This window comes from Idiotropiscis lumnitzeri, chromosome 6 (assembly GCF_059441095.1).
Source record: "Idiotropiscis lumnitzeri isolate Australia: NSW breed Sydney's pygmy pipehorse chromosome 6, RoL_Ilum_1.0, whole genome shotgun sequence".
Taxonomy (NCBI): domain Eukaryota; kingdom Metazoa; phylum Chordata; class Actinopteri; order Syngnathiformes; family Syngnathidae; genus Idiotropiscis; species Idiotropiscis lumnitzeri.
This window is the reverse complement of record NC_142396.1, coordinates 18,182,188-18,201,264: the sequence shown is the minus strand read 5'-3', so window position 1 is coordinate 18,201,264 and position 19,077 is coordinate 18,182,188. Positions and strand designations below refer to the sequence as shown.

Sequence of the window (19,077 nt, the reverse complement as noted above, 5' to 3'; positions counted from 1 at the left end):
CCCTTCCGGCCTTATTCATAAAAAATGGGCGTCCGGCCGGAGCGTCGGGTATTACAAAAGTTAATCACTCTGTGAACTTGTGGCGTTTCCATTTCAGACCTTTTTCAGTAACCCCCTCCTCTGGAACTCTTGATATTGGTGAGAGCATGCAAATTACCGTGGCTTTCAATCCGATGACTGCAGGAGACCACCACCAGGATCTGTTGCTTCACTACGATACTGGTACAATATATGGAAATATATTTCGCAACGTATCATGTACAGTATTTTTACGTTTTTGGTGATTATATATGATATATTATATTCTACATCCATGTGCCCGTGGGACAGAAATCTGACTCAGAGGTGTCAAGGTGAATTTATGTATATTTTGATCCGATGGTGGCAAAAAGTGCTTCTTTGCCAATGTTGCTGGTTTTGGTGATTGTTTCAAGATAAGGGTCACTTGAAAGTAGCCTAAGAAAAGAAATACATGATCGACTTATAGCTGTGAAAACTTTAGCTTTTATTTACTCTTCTGAAGATCAATTTACACTTTATTTACTCAAGTCTTGAACTTGTTCGATTTGTTGTTTATTATCCCAACTCGTCTCACTCCATAACCTCTGCTCAGGTGAAGATGTGCAAATCAGCCTGCAGGGTTCCTGTGTGGAGCTGAAGCTCAATCTTATCCCTGAATTCCTTCACTTGGAAAAGACCTACATCTCTTTGTCTAACACACATACGGTGTCCCTCACCAATAGTAGTGATACCACTCTTAAATACCACTGGACAACACGGTCAAGCCACCCGGAAGACAACCCGTGAGTATACTATTTATATAAATCACGCACTCACAAAACAAATGAGTCTCAATCCTGGAAGCGTTTCTTATTGTTAGTTTCCTGTAGTCCTACTTTTGATTTTTCTGGCAAACTGTCTCTCTATGTCCTGTTACTCTTTGTATAATTTTCTCTAGGGATTGCTCAGTGCTGTCGTCGCAGCAGAATGTGGATTCACGTTTGCTTGTTCCTTGCCAGTCTGAACCCCCCACAGCCAATCATCGAACGGGCCTCCTCGCTTTCTCACAAGGATGCTTAACAATAGAACCAGCGGTGTGTTTGTGACGTCTTCATCTGCATCCTCTCACTCATTGATTTTTCTTATTGTCACGCCATTGCTTTTGAAAATTTGAGACTTGGCCATACATTTTGATGATGTGGAAATGAACTGTAAAAGCATGAATGCACAAGGAGAATATTTTCATGGAGTAAGATGCAGCTGTTGTTTGCAAATTAGACTTCTTCAACATGGCTGTATTTGGGTTTACTTCTGAAGAAACCTCAGATAGCCCGACCTGTTTTGTTTCAGTATCTTCAGTCTTCATGCAAAGGATTGTCTGCTTGTTTTGCATTGACTCTAAAATGCCTTTTTTTCCATTTTTTGAACATGGCACAGGTGGGAGAAATATGGCCGAATACTACCGCACGTTTCACTGTTGTTTTCAAGCCTAATGAATCCAAACTATACCAAGAAACCATATATTGTGATGTCACGGGTAAGTGTTTGGCTGGAATTCACATCACACGTATTGGGTTGAAACAAGCCTAAGAGTTAAATGACAGCTCATCTTTTGCGGGCTGATGGTTTAACTTGGAATGTACAACATGTCTTTTTTGTTTTACTCTGTTTCCTTTGTGTCATGTGTGCTGAATAAACTTCCTTACGCTGTACTTTTAGGCCGAAAATCTCGCATCCCTCTGGCAGTCAGGGGCGATGGTTTGGGACCTGCAATGCAGATCAACTGTAACCTAATGGATATGAAAAATATATTCATAGGTCACACTGTGTCTTATGAGGTAAGGCTTGGCAAGAAAAAAAAATAAAACCAGTCATTGCATGGTAATATTGTAACAAAATGTCACAATCCTTTTTGGATTCCCGCAGGTGCAGCTGTCCAACCACGGGCTGATTGATGCCCCTTTTGAGTTCTCAAGCCCGAGCACCACTTTTGGTCAATTTTTCTCTTTCACTCCCAAGAAAGGTGTTATTTGCTCCGGGGCTTGCCATGTGGTTAAAGTCACCTTCCAGAGCAACCTTTTGGGAACTTTCTCCGAGGGCTTACTGCTCGCTGTCACGGGGCAGCCTCTGCCACTTACTCTTACCTTCAGGTGAAGTTAGAATATAATACCTCTCTTACTGTGACAGGGCACTCAGATTTTGAGAAAGAAATGATGGTGGCAGTATCAAACCACATGGTCTGATTGATTTTTCACCTTTATACTATATTATCTTTGATTTTCAAAGATGACATTTAAGCTATTTTTACATATTTAAACCATGTGATGGCTTATATTTTTGTTTTCTGTTTCAGGGGCTGTGTTATTGGGCCCACTTTTCACTTCAGCGTTTCCGAACTCAATTTTGGAGATGTTGCCTACGGTGAGTATACCTTTACAGTACACTATATGTTGAATGAGACATTTTTTCACAGCAGTTATTTTCAGATGTCAAAATAACATCAAGTCACATCTGTGATCGTGAATTTTAGCACAAATTTCAAGTTCTGATCTTCTAAAGTGAGCCTGTTTTGAGTTTGCGGTGCTTTCTTGCTGCACTGCGGGGTGTGCAGCACAAGTATAGCTCTGCATGGGGCTTTGAAGGTGGTTGTATAAATTAGGTCAATAGTGATGTCACATTTCATCATAATTCGGATTGGGTTGCACACATACGCATTTGTTTGTTGTTTAATTTTTAGTGGGTTGGGACAATTCAAAAGTCAAATTTCCATTTCCCCTTTAAAGTATGAATGGATGGTTAAATTCCCTGCATGCTCCAGAGTAAAAGAGGCAAAGTAACTGGGGGGGGGCATAACTCCCCACTTTTTGGCTTGCCTTTTAGCACCTATTTTTTCACACCCCATTTATATTGCACTGGGTGGTGCCTATTACGATAAATATTGCTTAGCAGTAGCATAATTAGAGGTAGTAAGCCATCAAAGTAATTATAATTTTTTCTTTTTTTTTGCACTGTTGCCGTTTTTGTTGGAAATGCTCCCCTGAGCACTGTGCCACACCACACCACAAGTTGTTGCACCTCCTTTGGTGTACAGTATTTTTTTTCAGTAATAATACAAGCCTCAGGTTAATTGAAAGAAAATGCAATTAACTCAAGGAACCTCATTATGTTTCACATTGTATATTTGATCATTTACTTTTAATATTGACTTTAGTTTCTATGTTTTTTGCAGGTTTCCTTCAAACAGAAATGTGTTCCCTCGTGAACACATCCTTTGTTCCAATGAGCTTTTCCCTGCGTGTTGTGGGAGACGGAATGGGCTCTCCCAGTGTGACCAGTGACCAGCAAGTGTGTGAGTTGTGCAGGAACAACTGGCAAGGCAGTGCTTTTCATGACATCGGTGATACACCTGTTGAGTTCACCGTCAGTCCTGCTGTGGGTTCTGTGCGGGCCATGGCAGACGTCGGCATCAAGGTACAGTGGAAAATTAAATTATTAAGTTTAATTAAGAATTATAAGTTTTTGTACTGCCCACTTCTCAATTTTTAGTTTTAAACACTGGTCATTTGTTCTTGGGGTCATTAGTTTTACTTTGTGAAATTAAGATTTCCACGTTTCCACCACGTGCAACTTTTTGCCAGACTGTAACAAAATAAATACAAAATACTTTAAAAATAACAAAATATTGTAAATACATGCTAACATCGCTATGAATATATATTCACTTTTAACGGTCCTTCTTGTGTCATCTTTTTGATATTTTCGTTTATGTATTTGCTTTAGTGCTCTTTACCTCATTTTCTCTGATTTAACATTCGTTATTTCACTGATCAAAAGGACATTTTACACTCATGGGCAAAACTGTTGGTGCACCTCCAGGAATAAAAAAAAAAACTGTGATTATACAGAAATATCTTGAATTTGACAAAGGAGAAACTTATAGAGATTTATTGAAAATCAACCAATGTAAATCTGATATTGATTTTTAATTGTGGTTTAACAGAATTATTAAAATAAAAAAAAACCTTAAAACAGGCCTTTTTAACATTTTTCTTGATGTAAGCAGTGAAAATAGTTTTTTTTGTGATTGCATTTCTGTATTTGCTTGTGATGTGATGTGATTGCAGCCAAATCCATCCATCCATTCCAATTTCTTCATATTGTATGTTGGTGTATTGTCTCAACAGGTGTCATTGTGCTCCAACACTGTCAAAAATTACAGAGTGGCTTTGGTAATAGATGTTGAGGGTGTTGGAAAAGAGATCATGGCTCTGCCCATTATTGCAAGGTAAGAAACAAATGTAGAAACCAAGCTGAATCCAGTAGTCAATAAAGACTAAAAACAGATTGGTAAAACAAATTATAAACATTTTTAATATTTACTTTATACAAACTATTGTAGGAATGGGCAGTATTGGAGAGCATGTGGCTCGCACATCTTTAGAGTTGAGTGGTTGTGGGTTGGGTTCTTGATGTGTGAATTTTTTGTGTCTTAATCTTTCTCAAGGGAATAGTCCTATTTTATGAAAAAGAGCGACTGGTCACCCCACCCAGGCTTGTGCAACACCAATGCAAAGTACAGCTTTCATTTCCATGATGGCGACGGGCGGCGCTTTTAGTCCGTGCTTCGACTGGTGGAAGTTGAGGCAAAATAAATAGAGTGTCCATACAAACAAAACATTTTCACTTGTGCACTTCATACACTTTAATCAATTCAATTAGGGGCAATTAAATTTGTCAATTCCGCATGCGCCTTATTTACGCACTTCAAAGGCACAGTGATTTTCCCATCTAGGCTTCTGGCACACTCAAATGCGTAACCAGTGAAAACAGCTACGAAGAGGTGTGACCCATTGAATTCTGAGGATGCTTGCAGGATTTTGGAGTTTTCCTTATACCTGAATTCCATAGAGTCCCATTTGCAGTATAGAGTGTGTCATACTTTAAACGTAAAATGAATTTGCATATGGATTACAAAGTATAAACTGATCATCCACATTGACGTCCGTGGCTCATCTAAAGGGTTACTTTGAAGGAGTATGTGTATTTGCATTTATAATTTTACCCTGCTTACTGCCCAAAGACAACTGGGATAGGCTGTAGCACGCCTGCACACCTTTACTTGAATTTTCTTCTTTCACACAAACTCGTCAGCAGCATAGCGCGAAAGCAGTTAATTGAATCAAAATGTACAATATGATGTTTTACCTTCAAAAAGCTAGTCCTTAGTACAGACTCTTGAGCGTGCAAGAGGAAAGTTGCTTAGAAGGATCATCCAGTCGGGATTTATTTATTTATCAGTGAAATGATAGTAGCTTACATTTTCAATTTTTTCAATTTGTTTCAGAGAAATTAATAAAAAACAAAGGAGTTCAAAAACACCCCTGGTAATAAGCAGAATAAATAAAACCAATAAACACTATCACTTCTCATTACAGTTCACGTTTCTTCTTGTTTCATTTAATAAAGGTTTTTTTCTTAATAAATGCTTAACTGCAGCAAATATAAGATAAGAGATTCCCTTTATTAGTCCCACAATGGGGAAATTCGAGGTTCGAACCCAGGCCTCCTGGGGAGACTGGGACCGGAACGCGGCGCCTTAGACCACTCGGCCATCCTGGCAGCCTAATATATATAAATATGAACCTGCAAGTGATAATGATCGACATTTCTGTTTGTAAATGCTTAAGATAATGCCACTACCATAATACAATCCTTCAGTCCTTTTACGTCTCAGTGAGAATATGTGCATCGATAGATTTGACAAGGCCGCCCTCAATTCAATGTCGCTCCACCTAGAGTGCATACGTTTCATGAAGGTACGTAAGTGACATCCTTAAGTCCATGGTAGAAACAGCGTAGCAGTGCACCACACGAGAGAATATGCCCCTTAGTGTGTACGGCACATGCAGCAGACAAACGGCTGAACACAATTTCCCTCAGACCCTCTCCGCGTTGACAAGTTCATCTTGTGTGCCAATTATCAGAAAAAAAAATCAATGAAGCTCCCTCGTTGATCATTCTCCGTGATTAATGTTGCCTACATGGTATCCACTGCAGAATAGTCATCCTGGAAGTAGGATGGCTGCATCTGGGATCTTTTCTCAAGTTTTCGTCCATTATCCAAATTGATTTCTTGGAGTTTGATGGCGTCGATCTCAGAGAAATGCGCTTGAGCTTGATGCATCTATATTAATAAATTAATTGACTTGACTTGCATTAGTGCATGATTGTGTATCAGATAGTATAGTCATGAACAATATTGTTGCCCCCGGCAAGTGAGACTCAAAAAACATTTTCTCCATTCGCCCTCTGCTCTGTGGACAGGTGCATTGTTCCAGAGATCATAGTGGAGACCCCAGTGGTGGACTTTCAGAAGTGCTTTCTTAATCACCCATATGAAAAGAAAGTACGCCTAACGAACCCAAGCGCCCTTCCTGTCTGCTATGGCATGCTGGATCAGGTAAAGCAGTCCTCTGTTGCTTAAAAAGGAGTTTGATGAGATATATTGTGCTCATCTATGATCATGAGTTTCTAGTATTTTATAATAAACGCAAGCAATCAGTGTACATACACATAAACAGAAGCTACTTATACACAACACAGGATAATTGGATACATTATTATTATTTCCCCATAATTAGGAATATGAGGAGAGCCCTTCAGTAATATTTGGAAGTTCTTTATCGAGGGGAGTGATTCTTCCTCACAGCTCAGCAGACCTCCCTGTTTTTCTACTGGTCAAGGATGTTGGAAAGCAGCATCCCACTCTTTACATTGCTCTGTTTGGCGGCATTCAGCCACCACTGGTAAGTGTGTGCTCACTTATCGTTTTCGTTTAGATGCCGTCATGTCTTTATCTTAACATAGTGTTTGTCTGCTTGTCCCTGTGTCTCCTGTTTCCCTTCAGGAGGTTCTCTTGTCATGCACTGGCCGTGGTCCAATAGTTCATCTTCAGTGTCAGAGTCAACAACTGGAATTTGGCAAAATACCTGTTCTGACAGACATTGCAAAAACGATTCCCCTCTCCAATCAGTCACCTATTCCAGCGTGTTTCACAGCACGCATGGTACAAATACGCAACTTAAATTCGCCTCTAAATAAATGCCACTGACATCATGTAGAAAAAGAAGAGAGAAATATAGCTTACAGACAGATTTTATTTTCTCTTTCTCTAGAGCCAAGGAAAGTCCCCGTGGCGTGTCGAACCCAATGAAGGCGAAGTGCCGCCGCTAGGCCAACTAGATCTTAAGGTTGTGGCAAACCTAAAAGATACACTTTTGTTTCATGACAAACTTGAGATTTTCATCCAAGGAAGTCAAACTCTCACTGTTGCCCTGTCTGCAACGGGCACAGGCACCACAATTGTCAGTGACAAACCCTTATATCCAAATCTTGACCTTGGCACACACTTCAGGTAGTAAGAATTGATTCAACTGAAAATAAAAATCACTTGAACATTTATCGTATATTGTCATAAATTCTTTTTTTTATGTCTGTCCTAAGCCATGGATCGTGCGAATACCATTTCAAGGTGACCAACTACGGCCAACGAGTACACCGACTTTATTGGAAGATAGAATGCTCATCTGGTCGGACTTTCCTGCCCTTCATCTCAGCTACCAAAAAGAGGGATTCTGTTACCAGTGTATCGTGGACATTCCCAACTGAAGACAGACCAGTATTCAACATCAGCCCGACGCGTATGGAACTTTTCCCGGGTGGCTCGGTTGACATGGTTCTGAAGGGATCTTCAGATTCCCCAAAGGTGACTACAATAAGACCCACTATTTCCATTTGAATACAATATAGTATTTTTGTTATACAGTATTTTCGATTCAATGAGGTTACCAGTGGCTGTTACCATTGGCTGTTTCATGCAAGTGTGTTCTGCCGAGTCTGTCAACAATCCAGTTGAGCCTTTACAAGTTTTTGGGACCTTTCTTGCATTATGAGCATGTTTAACATGGGCCATCATGCCTATTTGTAGCATCACACATGACTCTTTACACACTGTACGGATGCAATACAAACAGGCAGACAGTCTCAGAAGACCTCAATGATATGAGGTCTCACTTATCAAGCGTGCAAATGCACAGAAGTGGAAGTAAAGCGTGTGTATGAACATTCCTAAGTATGGGATTTATCAATTTGGACTTGTGCACGACGATTTGCGTACATTTAGCCATAGTTCTGACCATCCATTCACGCAAAACTTTCTGGTAGAACAGTGAAACTACAGATAAACCGGCTAGAGAAAAGACAGACATCACCAACAAGTCGAAAAGAAACAAGGGTTTCCCTATACATTAATTGCACCCACATTTTACCATCGCTCAACAATTTGAACATGAACAGGAGATGATTTCATTGAACAAATGCACAATTAATCTAAAATCTATGGATTGGAGTAATTAACACATGATTCAACTATTCTACAGAGAAGTTCTGTGGGTTTGTGGCTCAAATAAGAAGCTGAGGCAGGCTGGCCATGTGTATACAATGGTGAGGTCACGCGTCCACAGCTCGCGAAACGGGGATCCAAATATTTTGCTCGTCCTCCACTTTTTAGAGATCCTTCTCGTCTGTTGGCATTGACATGTTTTTTTGTTTTTTTTAAATCATTAGTTCATGTCAGTGCATTTGTTCTTTTATTGGTAACACCAGCATTATTTATTTCTTTTGTTTCTTCTAATATACCCCTGAATCACCCAAAAAAAAAGTCTCAAAGGGCTTCGCATGTCCACATTTGATAAATATTAACAACATCCCCTGATTGTAACCCCCAAGAAGGCAAGGAAAAACAAAAAAAAACAAAAACATTGTGGAATAATGAGAAACCTTGAGAGGGAGCTGCAGTTGGAGGGAGGTGAGCAAACAGTATTCATTTGTTTCTACTTGTCAGCCATTACCTCAATGTCGGTTTCTGAGTTTCTTTCCGCCCTTTTTGCCATGATTTTGGATTTATTACTATATAAATGGTCTATAGGAAGCGTTTCTCAATGCAAATGAGGCTCGACGTGCGTGAGCGTGGCAGTTTAGAATGAGTGGGATATTTATCGACACATATTACTTACTGGTGTGAGTACAAGTGTGCACACTTTTGATAAAAACAGATTTTTTTGTGCGCTTATACCCTCTAAATTTCAGTCATTTGAACAAATTTGCAATTTGTTCAACACACTCTGTGATAAATGAGGCTTCTGGTCACTCCCATGCTTGACTGGGACTCGATTTGGAAGGTATGCCCATTATAAGGTATACTGCATGTACTATTATTTATCTATGTCTATAATCCAAATTTTGAAACTCATACTGCTAACAACTAACGCAGTGGTGAAATATTATTATATGCTTGTGAGTAAACATGTAGAGATACTGAATACTATTTCAGAGGATATGTGTCTGCTTTCATTGCCTTTATACAAATAACCTTACCTTGCCCCCTCAGGTTGTGAGAGAGAGTCTAGTCTGCTGTGGCATTGTGGGTCATCAGGGGATTAAGGAGCATATATTTTCTGTGGAACTGACATGCCAGTTTGTAACCCCTATACTCAGTATGTCCTCGCAGAAGCTGAAATTCTACATCGAAAAGGTTGATGAAAGAATTGTGATCATGATTTTTTTTCTTAACTTTCCGTCACCAATTCCTAACCTTTATATCCATTTGCAGCTTCCGGGAGAAGATCTTACCCAACTATATGAGGAGCTGGTTTTGAAGAATGTGTCATCTCTGTCTCTGTCCATGGAGCTGTCACTTGCTACTCCTTTCTCCCTGTGCGATATACCAGGAGTCCAGAGTAATGCTCACACAAAAGTATGTTGTCGAGTCTCCCACTTGGATGATACTGTTTTTGTTTTTTTCTCTATGTCATCCATGTTTGCAATGTGATGTCTTAGAGCTAAAAAAACAACATAGTTGAGTTAGTGCCATTGCTTATCATTGATCACCCCGTCTAATGCAGTTTGAAATTACTTTGCACTGCACATTCACTGCTTCATATACTTGAATGCAATGGGTTGCTTAAACACATTCATTCCAATGAGAAAATGTGTGGCGGTGACGCTTTGGGCACTTCAAAACATTCTGTCACGAGAATGGCAGAATGGAACATTTTCATTGCGGGGTCTCTGAGGCAAATTGTCAACATTTGTGCAATGTGTTTTGGCACTGAAGCAATTGAAAACAAAACACTGATCTCAATATTGTTTTCCATTATCTGCTGCATTCATGTAAGAATTTGTTGTATTTTTATTTCCCTACCCAATGTCTGTACGACCACAAAGCAGTAAAAAAAAGTGTGTGCTTTGTTTAAAAGGTTGGGGCTCTAATTTAATACGACAGGGGCCTGTTGCAAGTGCACAACCATGTTCTATTGTATAATACTGTAGCCATAAAGATTGTTGATGATTATCTTTTTATTGCATCAACCGGATCTAATTGCAGAATGTATTTCTTTCAGAGCATGACATTAGTTCAAGGGGAAGAAACTCGCTTGTGGATATGTTTTGATCCAACTTGCTTCCATGGTCAGTTGTCGCAAGTGGTAGATCAGGTAACATGAAAGTATTTTTTATATTTATTTTTTGGGAAAAGTGTCATTTTCTTCCTTGCTATAGCTAAACTAAAAAAAAAATCAATATTAGAATCCATTTTATGATCTACTCTCATTATTGACGTGTCATGGGGAAAACTCCAACTGGCAATCAGCTATGTATATCGCAACATTCATCATGTAAAATTAAATCATTAGGTCAATTACCAGTTAATCTTTTAAAGTGGAAGGAAATCTGCAAAAATAAATAAAAAACATATATTTGAATCATATATTTTCTTTCTTGGTCATGTTTTCCAGACTCTCAACATGTGCTACATAGGACACCCACAACAAGACAAGGTGGAAATGCATGCTGAAGTCCATTATCCCAACCTCCATTTTTCTTCAATGACAGTGGATTTTGGCAGCGTGCTCAATTCCACAGAAAATCACCAAGAAGTCACGATGACAAACTGTTCCCCACTTCCGGTATTTTACCGTTGGGCCTGTTTGGTGGATCATACACATTGTGTCATCAGGTATAGCAACACTAAAACACATTAATACATAAATACTAAGTGTTTCTTCTTGTTTTATTTCCATATCTTTGTCACTGTCCAAATACTTCTGTACATTTCTTGTATTTGCTATCTTTGTAATTGTATTTGTGGATTTCAAGAAGTCTTAAAGAATATTTATTTAATTTACCCACATCGTACTTCTACCCCAAAAGGTCTTTTGACCCCTCTATAGGTGCGCTCAGTGACGAAGGTATTGTCCCAGACCAGGACGTCCCACAATGCTCTGTGTGTGTGCAAGAGGTACAGTTCAATATGCAAGCTAACAATAGTTCTGAAAATCTCGAAACAGTGTTTTATTATGTGTAATGGATTGTAATACAACATTCTCCAGCCATCCAATTGAATGTTTCAGGGGAGAGCTGGAGTCGGTCGCAGCTGACAGTTGGCAAAGGGAGTTGGGGATCATATAGACAGCCATTCAAACTCACATTCATACCTTTTGAAAATTTAGAATCTTCAATTCACCTAATGTGCACATTTTACGGAGAAAGTTATTATGTGATAATAGTAGGGTGAAGTGAACTGATGTTTATATTCTTTCTGTAGATTTTTGATGTCTTGCCAATGATTGGGCATCTGAAACCTGGCGAGCAACAGTTGGTCACGTTCATCTTCCATGGCCAGGACTTTGTTATTCGAGAGGTGATCGCACAATGCCAAGTAGAGCATGGACCGATATATGACATTAGACTCAGAGGAGAAGCATCAGAGATCAGCTTCAGTCTGGACTCAACTACTGTTGACTTTGGTTTGCAGGTATGACTGTCTTTAATATACCAGTCTGCATGAACAGCTTGCTAATGTAGCAAATATTGTTTCTTTGTCACGGGTCATTAGAGGTTGCAAAAGGTTGCAAAGATGTTCACCGGATGTTCGCAAGCAGTTATAATGGTTCCAAACAATAGTTGTTCACATTTTATAATTTCGGTTCCCCGTTCCGATGCCTGGTAAGTGCACGCAAGTGTTGTTTAACTTTGTTAAAATAGATGAGCAGTTGCATCAGTGCGACACATTTATTAAGATTAAATTGTGGATAGGAGGTTTCAAGTACAAGTTACAGGTAACAGTTTCGTGGACATTAGTGAAATTCACACACGTATTCACGATCAAGAATTGCAGGACTTCAATTGCTCACGTGACACACACGGCTGACTACATCACCTGAAAGCGGAGATATGACGGCTTACGTGACAATGTCATGTACAAAATTACAGCAAGTCTACCGTATTTTTACGGCCATAAGACGCGCTGCATCAAAGGGTGCAACACCAGTTGAGGGTGCTATTTCCGTATTTAATGCATATACTAGGCGCGCTGCTCTGCAAGGCGCTAGCTCAGCTGCTCGCGCTAGCCGATGCCAGCTCACTAGCACTCAATCCCCTAAGAAATCGTTGCCAGAGATATCACCCTGCTCCACTTGACAGATGTCATGAAACTATTAGGAACCACTGCCAATAACAATGACTCTAACCAATAAAAGGTGTCTAGACAATAGTCTACTCGACAACGTCAGGGGAGGGACTTCACTGGTCACCACACTCCTTAGAGTCACGGTTTCAAATCAAAACCAAATAAAAACTCAGCATACAAGCAAACAATGAAACAAAGAAATAAGATTAACACAAAACATGTATCTCTCATGCCATCTATATACCCAAAAGAAATAAAAATAACACAAAAAGATGATAGCAATGGCTTCTTGGGAGCCACTCAGCCTTCGCCAATTACAGCAATGGCTTCTTGGGAGCCACTCAGACTCAGCCAATCACATGGCTGTTTAGAGAGATGTGCATGGCTGTTTAGAGAGATGTGCTGTTGTGCTTTGGGCTTGTTGTCTGTTGTCTAAACCTGGGACGTTTCTTGCTTGCAATAACATAAATGATAAGACAGACTACAACATTGTGGAGAGCTGCCCTTTTGTCCAGCTTTCTCCTACACCATCACCCAAACACCATAGTCACATAATGTATAAGTCACGGTCAATTAGAAGCATAGATGACTCAGACTTTGTCCAGCAGCGTGTGCTAACATGCACTCCGAACAGCCCAATGAGTAAAAGGGTTGAGGGTCGCGAGTGATGCTTAGTCCATATAATGGGCGCGTCGCTTTAAAAGGCGCTTTGATTGTTTGGGGGAAGATTAGGGACTTGGCCCGGAAAATACGGTAATTTCAATTGACGCAATTTTCAAGCTCGGTATTCGGGCGTCCGCTTCGTACCGCCTTGATTCTGATGCGTAGGAGAGATGCCACGAGATTTTAAAAGGACAATTCAAGAGGCTCAAATCTAACTTTGTTAATAAATTGATTTCATATGCATATTTGCTTCATAAGTAAAAAAAGTAAAAAAAACAAAAAACATTTGTGTATATTCCAGCGTTTTGATCAAATTGGGGAGTCGACCGTGATTCTGAGGAATACTGGAAAGGTGGGCTTTAAATTCAGTACTCAAAAGCCTCAAAAGGAGGACACCACAGTGGAACAAGAGACGCAAGATACAATGCTGGAAATTGAGGATGAGCAAAACGAGGAGATTCGACCTGGTCAACCGCTTCTCGCCCCCCCTACGGTGAGCTGAGGTTGAGACCATGAACGTTGATCCGTTTAATGTACCGAGTAGTCCTTTTTCCAACTCAGTGTTTTGTGTGTCAGGGTTATGTTGAGGCTGGCTCCAAATATTGTTTGCGTGTGCTCTACCTCCCTGGAATCCCTGAGAAATTTGAAAAGCGGTTTGAGGTGGTTGTGGCTCACTTACCACCGCAGGTCATCACACTCACAGGCGAGGGAGTGTTCCCCAAGATCTCCCTGAATTTGCCCCGAAGCCTGGGTAAATGCTGACCAATGACACATAGACACAAATGTGAACGTATTCTTGTACAGTGAGATGATTGATTTTTTTTTTTTTTTTTTTATTCTCTAATCTCTTTACAGCTCAGGAGTGCTACAGTGATGTGTTTGACCGTGTCCGAAAAGCAGTCAAAATGGAGGCTACCAGTGGCTTTAATGTTAGTCGTCAAAATAAACGTGACCAATGTTGCACTTTCAATCCTCTATTTTTTGAAGAGGTCATTTTAGATGTGTTTTAATTAATTCAATGAGGTTATAATATAGAGAACAGATTGGAACAGATTCATTCAATAGCTTTATTGCTATACTGTAATGAGCATTTATACAGGTAAATTGTATATAAAAATGGACTTTGAACTCATTTGTCTTCTTTTAGTACGAACAGACGCTTATTTTGGAAGTTGAGAAAATGCTGGTCACAGAAAATGCTTTGGCTGTGAGCAAAAGCCTTGTGCAGGTGGGGAAGCCACAAGGTTCCACGAAAAAATGGAACAAACTCAGCAAGTATGTATTAGCAAGCAGACGTACAAGTGCATGTTTTGAAAAACCATGCTCCAACAAGTGGACTTAAATTTGAGCTGATTTATTTCCCCCTAGTCATTTAGATGAAGAGTTTTGGATATGTGACATAATGAATGAAACATGGCCATCATTAATCTGAATGAATTAATAAATACACTTTAAATTACCACATGGGTTTTTCTGGGGGCTCATTTTACAGAGCCATATTATGTACAAGTGCCAATGTTCAACCCAATCACGTCTCTCTTGATTAAAGGTGGGAACCGAAAAAAAGTTAAGCATGTAAACTTGGTTAATGTGGTTACATTTAGGAGAGTAAAACTATTTTGGTTTGGTTATGTTTGCATTTATATGTAAGTAAGGAATGCCCAAGTCATGGCACATTTTGCCTAAATGCCGAATTTATTAAGCAATTAATGAAGCATCTTTTTACTTTTGCTTACTTGATCACACATATGGTTAGGTGTTGTGTTACGTCAATGAAAAAAATTGTGTTTTCTAAAAATGGAATTTCTTGTTTTCCAAAACATTGAAATATGACTTCAGCAATTATGCTCTGTGGCCGATGATATATCAATGGTCATTAATGCTATCTCCTTCCAATTCCCCTAGGTTTGTCCTTCCAGAGTATCTTCTGGATTTTGGTTATGTTGTTCCGAGTCAAGTCCTCAAACACATTGTTAAGATTACCAATAATGGGCCGTTACCTGTGTCGTTCCATGCCAACTCCAAAGTCATTGCAGGTAATGCATTTGCATATGTTTCATACTAAAGTTGATCTCCCATTTTCATCACTTTGAGTTAAAATGTGATACTTTTAAATGTTAAGTTATCAAAAAGAATCTTTTATAATGAATTTTTTAATGGAGCAGGATTACATTGTTCTTCCATATTGTCCCCAGTCAAAAGATGCTTTACATTTGTGCCATCCTTACTAATTAGTGCCATATGCAATTAAAATGTTGTGATTTTCTGCTTGGTCCTTCAAAGGTTTTAAAGTAGAATTTGGTAGCATAAGGAACCTTTCGTGTGGTGAGAAAGAGAATTTCACCGTGGAATTTGATCCCCAAAAAGGCAACCTGTCACTGGGGATTAGAAGTGCTCTCATTCCCATTCAGGTACTTGTTACCTCATCTGAGTTATCTTTTCCCAGGATTTTCAATTCAAAGATAAATAACACTCACATTATAATCTCTAACAGTTTTCTGTTTTATATTTTATCTATGGCGCTGTAAGCATGAATAATTATTTATTTATTTTCTCTCAGATATTTCTCATTTCATCCAGTGCGCACTTTGTTTTAAATGAAGAATCATCACATCCTTCACAATGTACACTCAACAAAGTATAAATATAATCTTTGTTCGATTTACGGAATATTTTATTTTTGATTCCAGATCATAGGTGGTCCTTCAGTGCAGGTGCGTCTTTGTGCAGTGGTGACTGTGCCGTCCATCTCTGTTTCCTCAGAAATGCTACAGTTTGACATGGTGCGCTGTGGATTGTGCAAGGTAAATATGGTGTGATAAATGAACGTGCTGTTAGGCAACATGATTTTCAACCAAATGTATTTTCACTTCAGTATTCTTACTTTTATTTCATTATTTGTAGAGTAACATAAGAATTGTGTGAGTAGTGTGTGTTGCCTAGTGGAAAACGTTAAGTACAGAACAAGTGGAGTCATCGGCTAAAAATGTCTAGTTTTATATTCCATCAGATTCAGACAATGCAGCTATTTAATCATGAATCCGTGCCCTGCCAATGGAGCATAGTGGAGGATGTAAAGCCTGTAAAGGTATTCAACAAAACAAACAAATGTCAGTTTCAATTCCAGGTTAATACATTTCACTGCATTAGGGTGAGACCTATCCCTGTTCTACTTTTCTCACAGGTCGATAAATTCCTGCCCCTCCATCAGCGCAGCAAATACCTGCAGCAGCACCGGCCACCACCTGTGATGTTTGAGATGACTCCTTCCTCTGGCATGCTCACTCCTGGCGATCGGGCCAATGTGCAGGTCAAGTTCAGTCCTACTGAGGGGGTAAACACATTCACCTTTTTGAGAACGCAGAAATAATGCAATGATGTGAGTTGAAAAATGAAGACGAGTACATTGACTTACAATGAATTGATTTCTTTGCAGTGTCTTTACAAGAGGCATTTAATAATAACTGTAACTGAGGGCACCCAGCCAGTGGTTATCACAGCCCTGGGACAGGGTGAAAACCCAGAACTGGTATTTTGTCCACCAGAGTTGATCATGGGGCCTTGTCTGCCATTCAGCATGGAGATTGAAGCAGAGGTCATCGTTAAAAACCCTTGCTCTTATCCCATTGAGTTCTACTCTCTCGAGTTTGACACACAGTACCTGAAGGAAGAAAAGGTAGAGAGCTCTGTCATATATATGTGATGACATATCGTATTGTGTTATTAGTTTCAATATCATTGTTATATCCTGCACGTGTAACGTGTAATGTAAAAGCTATTGTTTTGGCTGTGATTGTCATTGCTATGCTGTTGCATCCATCCATTTATTCTTTCATTCTCCGAACTGTTTGGGCACAAAAAAAAAAATGTTGTCCCCAACTTTTGCATCTTTTAAAATTGGGGGTGTGATTTATATTGTAAAATCATAGCTTAAAACAGGAGTGGGCAAACCTTTTGATTGGCGGGCCACAATGGGTTGTAAAATTTGACAGAGGGGCCGGACTAGGAGCAGATGGATGGAGTGTTTTGATAACCTCACCTCATCTGAGAAAAAAAAAATAAATTTAATTTTAAATGAAAGTGAACGAAAGCATCACAACAAAATATTTGCCTTTGCAAAACCACAATGTTTAGAAAATAAAACATGAACAAAGTTTATTCATTTAATTTTTTTCATGTTCGGCCAGCCGGATTAAAATGTTTAACGCGCCGTATGTGGTCCCCGGGCTGTAGTTTGCTCACTTCTGGTTTAAATGATCTCATGCTGTTTTAGCGTGCCCCCCAACAAAAGGCACATTATCTGGTCCATGTAATCCTACCTATGAGTAATACTCATACTTTCTCCAATTTAACTCTCAAACCACTTGAACTGAAATTTGATACTTCAATTTTCTGCACCACGTGTCCTTATTTGGGATATGGTTGAGCGAGAGTCTTTCTGAGAGTACACCATAGACTGGCCACCAGTTAATCACGAGGCACAAGCAAACAAAACAATCATTTGTATTCATACCTTTACACATTTTCGAGCAAGCTCTTAAAAGTGCCTGATAACGATGCTGATCGTTTCAATCGGGTGTGTTGGAGGAGGGAAACGTAAAAACTTAACAGGAAAGTGGCCCTCGGGAACTGCAGTTTGAGACTCCTGTTTTGGAGTCTTTCATTAACCAAAAATACAATTTTTTTTTTTGTTTGTTTTAATTGTGGCAGGAAGCGTCCAGATAAGCACAGAAAGCCCGAATACATTTCACAGATTCAATCACCGACTTTATGATGACATGAGGCAGCTAACCAATCTTACCACGCTGCGCCTAAAATGTGATATTTAGTCTTTTTTAAACATAGGTTTTCTATATTTTCCTCCAGCTGTTGAACATCTCCTGAACTACTCTGGTTTTCCGCATTGGAGGCATGGCATATCATTACAAGAAATAGCGGACTGAAATACAAAATGTTTCTGATGTTTCTCCCGTTCTCTCTCTCTCTGTGTTTATACTAAATGCAACTCCTCTTTACTTTCTGTCCCCCATAATATCACTGTCAAGATCCTGAATCTACTTGATGGATATGACGCAAACGATGTACTGCTGTTGCCTCCAAGACATGCCGGAGAGAATCTTCCCGTAGAACTTATGGACTTCTACAAGGATCATTACTCTCGACTAAAAGGTCATGATAATATCAAGCATTGGCGACCATGTGCATCTGTCAGGAATGATTTGATTCCTCTGTGTTTATTGTAAATTCAATGACCTAATCTACATTTATGCTCCAGATAAAAACGTAGGTGGAATAAGTCTGCAAAAACGAAGAGGCGGCAAAAGGGGTGAAAGACGCAGAACTGAACTGAGTGAGTGTGACTGCTCAAACTGAGCAAATGCATTAAAATACCCGAGGTCCTTTGGTATATGCATTTGAAGAGTCAAATTATTATTATTATAAGGTATTATTTATTATTCTTTTAAGAGTCATGGAAATATGTGTAATTTAGTCATTTCAGATGTCATGAAAGCAGAAGCTACTGGGAGTCTGGGAACACTAGAGATAAACCCTCTGTCCAGTTGCATTGCCTGCTACATGGGTGTTGACCTGTCACCCAAAGGTCTAGCTGCTCTGAACTGCAGAGGAATTGCTATTATTGTATATGGAGCACCACTAACAGGTAAACAAAAAAAACAAAAAAACACTGTTAATCAACCCTATAAAGCATATCTCTAAAAAAAACACTCGTGGTTATTTATAAAAGATAATTTCAGTTAAGTTGAGACATTGTGCAAAACATATATAAAAAGAGAATACGATGATTTGCAAATCCTTTTCAATCTCTGTTCAACTGAATACACTACAAAGTCAAGATATGGATGTTCAAACAAATATATCTTATATTT

General features: G+C 39.3%; 1 protein-coding gene across 1 annotated transcript in view; it reads left to right on the top strand.

Annotated features, from left to right (window-relative positions):
- Positions 1-19,077, top strand: part of hydin (HYDIN axonemal central pair apparatus protein) — a 52,370-nt gene that overhangs the window by 3,234 nt on the left and 30,059 nt on the right. Inside the window, exons 5-37 of the mRNA XM_088298770.1 lie at positions 98-222; positions 614-803; positions 959-1,094; positions 1,438-1,537; positions 1,720-1,838; positions 1,927-2,150; positions 2,354-2,421; positions 3,230-3,471; positions 4,185-4,285; positions 6,325-6,460; positions 6,642-6,806; positions 6,908-7,066; positions 7,176-7,414; positions 7,504-7,765; positions 9,449-9,592; positions 9,671-9,814; positions 10,461-10,553; positions 10,854-11,074; positions 11,269-11,356; positions 11,663-11,872; positions 13,491-13,682; positions 13,766-13,940; positions 14,045-14,118; positions 14,337-14,464; positions 15,095-15,225; positions 15,473-15,600; positions 15,880-15,993; positions 16,200-16,277; positions 16,374-16,523; positions 16,626-16,865; positions 18,235-18,358; positions 18,465-18,539; positions 18,681-18,851. Of these exons, the coding sequence (XP_088154896.1) occupies positions 98-222; positions 614-803; positions 959-1,094; positions 1,438-1,537; positions 1,720-1,838; positions 1,927-2,150; positions 2,354-2,421; positions 3,230-3,471; positions 4,185-4,285; positions 6,325-6,460; positions 6,642-6,806; positions 6,908-7,066; positions 7,176-7,414; positions 7,504-7,765; positions 9,449-9,592; positions 9,671-9,814; positions 10,461-10,553; positions 10,854-11,074; positions 11,269-11,356; positions 11,663-11,872; positions 13,491-13,682; positions 13,766-13,940; positions 14,045-14,118; positions 14,337-14,464; positions 15,095-15,225; positions 15,473-15,600; positions 15,880-15,993; positions 16,200-16,277; positions 16,374-16,523; positions 16,626-16,865; positions 18,235-18,358; positions 18,465-18,539; positions 18,681-18,851 (4,946 nt within the window). The remainder of the gene's footprint in view (positions 1-97; positions 223-613; positions 804-958; positions 1,095-1,437; positions 1,538-1,719; positions 1,839-1,926; positions 2,151-2,353; positions 2,422-3,229; positions 3,472-4,184; positions 4,286-6,324; positions 6,461-6,641; positions 6,807-6,907; positions 7,067-7,175; positions 7,415-7,503; positions 7,766-9,448; positions 9,593-9,670; positions 9,815-10,460; positions 10,554-10,853; positions 11,075-11,268; positions 11,357-11,662; positions 11,873-13,490; positions 13,683-13,765; positions 13,941-14,044; positions 14,119-14,336; positions 14,465-15,094; positions 15,226-15,472; positions 15,601-15,879; positions 15,994-16,199; positions 16,278-16,373; positions 16,524-16,625; positions 16,866-18,234; positions 18,359-18,464; positions 18,540-18,680; positions 18,852-19,077) is intronic.